At 39.8% G+C, this 7,395-nt stretch overlaps 1 protein-coding gene across 1 annotated transcript in view; it reads right to left on the bottom strand.

The window, feature by feature from the left end:
• Positions 1-7,266, bottom strand: part of MARCH11 (membrane associated ring-CH-type finger 11) — a 152,026-nt gene extending 144,760 nt beyond the window's left edge. The window contains exons 1-2 of the mRNA XM_027869114.1: positions 6,622-7,266; positions 5,173-5,328 (exon numbers count right to left, since the gene is read on the bottom strand). Coding sequence (XP_027724915.1) covers positions 5,173-5,328; positions 6,622-7,266 — 801 coding nt within the window. The remainder of the gene's footprint in view (positions 1-5,172; positions 5,329-6,621) is intronic.
• Between the last annotated feature and the right edge of the window lie 129 nt (positions 7,267-7,395).

Raw genomic sequence — 7,395 nt, 5'->3', positions numbered from 1 at the left:
ATAAATTAAATTCTATTCTAGTTTATGAACACTTTCAGTATTTTTCAGGTAATATGAATACTTTAATAGATATTTGATGATTTAAATAATATCCCGAATTGGTAATATGTATATTCATTAGATGATATCCATTTTTTTCAAAAAGCAGTATTTCTGAACATTCACACAAACACAAACACACCAACGGTAAATTACTCCACAAATAGAAGACATTTTTCAAAGTGCCACACAAGATACAGGGGACTTCACTCACTTACTCTGTACCGAGGGCTCCTGGTAATATAGGAATTACTCAAGTGAAATAATGAGGCTGCATGTCTGCTTTTCAACCTCCTCTACAATTCCAAACATGAAACATCTTCTCTTATCTCCTACATATCCCTTCACTTATGACCACTGGAGCAAATGAATGTAGAAGTTGTTCCTGAGACTGAAATACAATTAATTCAGGCAGAGCCAAGATGGCAGAGAAAAGGCAGCCACTCACTTGAGCTCTCCCCAGAACCCTTCTGAACACTTTTAAATAATGTCATAAAACAATTCCTGAAGTGGCAGAACCAACAAACAGTTGGGGTGAAATAATTCTGCAGCCAAAGACAACTTTGGACAGGAAAGATCTGTCACACCAGGATGAGAATGAAGAGCAGTCCAGCGCAGGCCTTGCCAGCACAGACTAGGCGCCGGCAAACCAGGAGCAAGCCTTGGGTGGTCACTGAATCGGCAGCAACAGCAGCTGCTTCTGGAGCTCTCAGCTCATAGACAGTAAGGGGGTCAAACAACTAATCAGACGGAGATTATAGGGGTCTCTTTGCCGGCACTAGCAGCAGGACTCTGTTGCTTCGCTCATACTCAGATCTGAGTCTCAGTCTTGGGTCTCAGCCCCAGGGTGGGGAGGAGCACTAGCACATCAAAGCTTGCAGCTGCAGCGATGCAAGGACCCTCGCCACAGTTCAAGGGCAGAAAAGAGTGCTTGTGGTCACTCACAGACCAGAGCATGGGCCAGGAGAGTAATAAACACAACTCTCTCAGATCATACCACCTGGGAAGAAATGAAAACTTAATATCTCTAAAAACAGCTGCACAAAACCCCTGAAGCTTCAGACAGTGCATCTGAGTTAAAAATCAAGACATAGGGCTGGAAAAATGAGAAAATAACAGGAAAAAAAATTCTGACCATAGAAAGTTACTATGGTGACAAAGAAGATCAAAAGAAGACAGCAAAGTCAAAGCTCCAACATCCAAAGCCTTCAAGAAAAAAAATATGAATTGGTCCCAGGCCATGGAAGAGCTCAAAAAGGATTTTGAAAATCAAGTAAGAGAGGCAAAGGAAAAATTGGGAAGACAAATGAGAGTGATGCAAGAAAATCATGAAAAAGAGTCAACAGCTTGGTAGAAGAGACACAAAAAAATACTGAAAAAAATAACACCTTAAAAAACAGACTAGGCCAAATGGTAAAAGAGGTACAAAAAGCCAATGATGAGAAGAATTCCCTGAAAAGCAGAATTGGCTAAATAGAAAAAGATATACAAAAGTTCACTGAAAAGAAGAACTCCTTAAAAAGCAGAATTGGTCCAATGGAAAAGGAGGTTCAAAAGCTCACTGAAGAAAATAATTCCTTAAAAATTAGAACTGAGCAAATAGAAGCTAATGACTTTATGGTAAATCAAGAAACAATAAAACAAAACCAAAGGAAAAAAGCTTTTACAGTGGAGGGGAAGATGGGAAAGGTGGAGGAGTTCATGAATCTTACTCTCATCAGAATTGGCTTAAAGAAGAATAACATACACACTCAATTCGGTATAGAAATGTAACTTACCCTATAGGAAAATAGGAAGGAAAGGGGATAAGAGAAGGAGGTGGTGGTGGTGATAGAAGGGAAGGCAGATAGAGGGAGACAGTAATCAAAAGCAAAAATACTTTTGAGGAGGAACAGGGTGAAAAGAGAGAAAGAACAGAATAAACAGGGTGGAAATAGGATGGAGGGAAATTCAGTTAGCAATCATAAATGTGAAAGAAATTTTGAAGCAAGTTTCTCTGGCAAGTTTCTCAAATATACAGAGAAATGAGTCAAATTTATAAAAACAAGAGTCATTCCCCAATTGATGAATGATCAAAAGATATGAAGTCAGTTTTCAGATGAAGTAATAAAAGCTATCTATATAGCCATATGGAAAAAATGCTCCAAATCACTATTGATTTGAGAAATGCAAACTAAAACAATTCTGAGGTACTCATACTTTTTCTAATAGGAGAGAAAAGGAAAATGATGTTAGAGGGAATGTAGGAAAAATGAGACTTTAATGCGCTGTTGGTGGAGTTGTGAACTATTCAACCATTCTATAGAGCAATTTGGAACTGTGACCAAAGGGTTATAAAACCATGCATACCCTTTGACCTAACAATACCACTACTAGGTCTGTATCCCAAAAGAGATAAAAAACAAAAAGGAAAATGACCTATATGTACAAAAATATTCATAGCAGCTCATTTCTAGGGGCAAAGAACTGGAAATTGAGAAGACGCCCATAAACTGGGGAATGGCTGAACAAATTGTGCAGTATGTGGTTGTAATGGAATACTATTGTGCTATAAGAAATGATGAGCAGGATGCTTTCAGAAAAACCTAGAAGGACTTACATGAGTTGATGCAAAGTGAACATACTGCATACAAAGTAACGTCAATATTGTAAGATGATCAGCTGTGAATGACTTAGCTATTCTCAGCAATACAACAATCCAAGACAACTCTGAATGACTTATGAAAAATGCTATCCATCCCCAAAGAAGGAACTGATGGTATCTGAATACAGATTGAAGCATACTTTTTTACGTTATTTTTCTTGAGTTTTTTTTGTCTTTTTTTTCACAACATGACTACTATATTATGCATGACTACATATGTATAACCTACATAGAATTGCTTGCCTTCTCAATGAGGGAGGTGGGGAAGGAGGAAGAGAGAGAATTTGGAACTCAAAAGTTTTAAAAACAAATGTTAAAAATTGTTTTTACATGTAACTGAGGAAAAATAAAATACTAAGTAAATAATTTAAAATTGGAGGGGGGGAAGAAATGCAATTAATTCATCCAGACCCTAAAAGTATATAAACTCCACTTTGAGAACTTCATGAACCCTTTCAAGCCTCCAGGATATTAATTAGGAAAAAAGTTCCAGTGTCCTAATGGCAACCAGTGGCCTGAGAAATTTCATGACCTTTTTAAGTATGTAATGTATTTCTATCATTTATTCATTAGCACAACCTGAAAATTAAGCACTACCTAAATACATTTTAGCTACAAAATTACATTTTCTGTTATACTAAAAAAAGAATATGGATGAGTGAATGTATGGGTGTACAGGTCATCTACACATAGTTGTTTTCATGTTGTCTCTGCCATCAGTCTGACAGCTCCTTGAGGACAGGGACTATCTTTTGCCTTTCTTTGTATCCCTAGTACCTAGCACAATGTCTGGTATAAATTAGGTATTTAATAAATGCTTATTAACTGACTACATGAATATCATAGGAATATTTTATATACCATAATAGGGTTAACCCTATGTACGTGTAAGTAAAATACTAACTAATATTGTGTAAGTAGATTTATAAAGTTTTTTTATCATATAAAGTGCTAAACAAAATAAACACAAATAACTAATACTAGTTATAAGAATTAAAAAATATTTTCTTCCTGTCTTCTGTCTCTTTTAACTCCAAACAGAACCAAATGTGAATTCATAATATCAATTTTAACTTCAAATAGGAATGTATAATATAAATTGTCCAGAAAATTACAATTTTGGAAATATCTCTTCCTGTTTTAACAGGTAAGAGTCCTTCATATTTGCCTGCAGACCATCACTGGTCAAGTACAAATAGGATCTGAAGCTAACCCAAGTAACAAAATGTTAGAAATTTCCTATATATAGTACTTTCATTAATATAACTGTATATCTAATTATCTAATCCATATCCTGATCTTGTGACATGATTTTATCTGTAATTTTTTTTCAAAATGATCTTCACAGACCCATCCATCTGCACCCAACTGGCTCAACAAAACATTGATTCTAAAGAAACATTTCATTTTGTATCTCTCTTCAGAATGATAGTATCACTTTTTATTATAAATTTTCATCTTTAAATATAATGTGTATACATGCCCTTTGATGTCTTGAGAAAATTCCTATTTTCACCTCTTGCTTGTTAATCATACTTAACTAACCACTTTCCAGTCCTCATTTCATCCTTCCTTTCCCTTCCCATTTCTTCTTTATCTTCTGTATTTTAGATTCCAACCTCCTTCTATCTGGTCAACTTCAACTTTTTTTTTTTTACTTTTCTGTATTAGCCATGTAGACATTTTATTGATTCAATATATATTAGTGAGAGTTTTGTTGTTATTTAGGCCTGTGATTTCATTGGTATAGAACCTTACTCATTGGCAGGTTATAGTTTTAGAGTGTTATTGGGGTCACTAAGTAGTTAAGTGACTTGCCCATGGTCACACAACCAGTGTGTGTCATAGGCAGGACCTGAATCTGAGTCTCCCTGACTCCAGAGCAATCCTTCTATCCATTGAGTCATGCTGCTTCTCATTGTCTGCATTGCACTGGAGCAAGAAATGGTGCAGCTAACTCTATAGAGAAGGTAAAGGCATCTGAAATTGATCAAATAAAAAAATGCTAAAATAGAAAGCATAGAAGGATTAAAGGAGGCTAAAAAGACAGGATTCTTTTTTTTTAAAGCCTCTCCCAATCCTCCACAGAACTACAAATTTATTTCACCCCTACTTGTCTCTCTTCCCAAAATGGAGCCTACTCAATATTCAAATTCTTAAGTTTATAAAAAATTTCACAGTTCACATCACATTAAAATTCAAATAAAAATAGAATTTTTTAACTGTAAGATTAACAAATGACACTTTTCCAGTTTTTGTGTTTTAGAAATTGATAATAGGATATTTTATCAATAGGTAACTGATCAATCTAGAGAACCCAATTGGTTAAAATATCACATAAGCCTTTCACAACCCCAGATTCAATACACCTTGGAAGAACAGTACTATACAAATTCAAAAATTTGCCATTTTAGAGAATGTTCTGAATAAAATATACTCTTGGCTAGCATTGCTACTTCAGAAAAATAAATATCTTAATTTTTTTTTACCTGGCAAGGTTTTTTCATTTTAATTGCTATTACATGGTATCTATAACAGCAGAGCTCACAGGTCCATGACCCTCTTTCACTGATCCACTTTAATAGGCATAGCTGATGTGTATACCGAACTGACCCATCACATCGGCAAGGATTTAACAGTTCACCCTAAAAATAAAAGAAATCAGTATTAATGTTATGGTGGTGTCTATATTTTCTATATTTTTTTCTTTTTTGTTTCAGAAAATAAGTATTGGGCCCTACCCAACTAAATGAAATTAAAATTTCATGCTCTGATTAGAATAACCATAAAATCTTACCCAAAATACTCTTACAAAAATACTGATAACATTTATCACATAAATGTTCTACCAAGATATAAAATGTCTACAACACATAACTTCCAATGCCCTTGGGGGAACAGCAGTACTATTAAATCTCTTTAATAACTTTTAAGTGGATGGTCAAGTGCATTTCCTCTGCAGTTATTCTTAATCATTGCTAAAGAAGAAATGCATGACAACCCAGAGAGTAGCTGACAGTAGCACTATGCTTTTATTTTTTTCTAGACTTGGCATCATAAATATTGACTTAATGCACTATATTATTGAAAGCCTGTGTATTCCTGTGCAATTTCCTTACTTTTTAAAATATCCAGGCTAATGTCATCTCAGACCACAAATTTATATTTTACCTTCCTTCATTCACTTAGTTCTTTTCATAAAATTAAATACTTTATGCTATATTACTATATATACTGTTTCAAAATATTAGCAATTACTGAAGCATACACTTTCAATAAAAGATGTCATTGTTAATCTTCTTTAAAACCTCAAGGATTCTTACTCCACCTCAGGGCCATAGTAGCTTCCTCTGTCTCTTGTAAAAATCTAACTCTGAGACCTAAAACTACAATATTAGAAATGATACAATAATTTCTTTATGTGTTCCACTGTTGTGTTTATGTGTTTTTGCTTATGTGTCAGTATTGTGACACTGTATACCCTTAAGATATTTCTCCAGCAATGTGTAAACCCAAGAACAAAGTCATTCACAAAAATCTCTTTTGGCATCATGAAGGCACCTGAGGAATGTGTAACCCCCAAACCTTGCCAGAGAGAGAGAGAGCAAATGAAAAGCAAATGAAATTCCCTTATTGTGCATAAGGCAATATGATAGTGTGTGTATCTGCCTGCAAAATAAAGAGAAAGGAGGGAAAAGTAGTGAAAGTAAAGAACCCTTGCTGTTCAGAAGGCCAAGGAAAGGGAACTACAACAGGAAGACTTGTCCATGGTGCTGAACACCTCCTCCTGGCTGACAGTTTACTGAGCGCCAGGCGAGGGAGCCTCTGGATTCCGGAGCTCGCAGCCACCTGTCTCGGGGCTCCCAATTTGGCCCAGAGTCCCGATGGGCGCGAGCTAGAGTTCAGGGGAGCCCTCCGTGCGTGGGCAGTGTCCGTACCTGCTCGGCCCCCTGGAAGCAGATTTTGCAGATGGGCTGGTGGTGCTGGTGCTGGTGGTGGTGGTGCCCCGTGCGCTGGTCGCTGCTGCTGCTGCTGCTGTTGCTGCGGCTGCTGCACACCGAGCGGGTCTCGGGCGGCTCCGAGGCGCTCCGTCCCTCTGCGTCCCCCCCGACTCTCGCCGCCTTCGGCTCCTCCGAGTCCTTAATCGCCGCCTCTGGAGGGGGAGGTTCAGAGAAGCGCTTCGGACCTTCCCCGGAGTCTGCGGCCGTTGACGGCTCTTGCTCCGCCAAAGGGAGCGGGAGCGGGAGCAGGAGCGGGAGCTGCGGCGGCGGCGGGGGCGGCAACAGAGGCGGCGGCGGCGGCGTCGGCTCCTCGCCGGCTCCTCGCCGCGGGACGCCCTCGGCCAGCGGCTGCGGCTCGTCCTGCCTCGGAGCCGGTCCCGGCGGCGCCTGCGGGGGCGGCAGCGAGGGCAGGGCGGACAGCGCGGGCAGCGCGAGCAGGCTGGGCAGCGGCGGGGTCAGCGGCGGCAGGTAGCGCGGGGGGCCGGCCGCGGCGGGTTCTCCGGGGGGCGGAAGCGGGGGTGGCTCGGGGTCCCCGCTCTCCGCCCGGCGGCGCCGGCTGCTGTTGCCACCCCCCAGACTCATGGTGTCCTCTGACCCGCCAGCCCCGGTCGCTGGCCCCGCGAGGGGACGAGGACGAGGACGGGGATCGGCACAGAGAGGGAAAGGAGAGGCTGGGCGGGAAGGGCAGACCTGTAAGGGGAGGAGGGAGAT

The sequence above is a fragment of the Vombatus ursinus genome, unplaced genomic scaffold (genome assembly GCF_900497805.2).
Source record: "Vombatus ursinus unplaced genomic scaffold, bare-nosed wombat genome assembly UNPS02014791.1, whole genome shotgun sequence".
NCBI classification, from domain to species: Eukaryota; Metazoa; Chordata; class Mammalia; order Diprotodontia; family Vombatidae; genus Vombatus; species Vombatus ursinus.
Note: the sequence above shows the minus strand (reverse complement) of the source record. Positions and strands in the feature narration are given on the sequence as shown.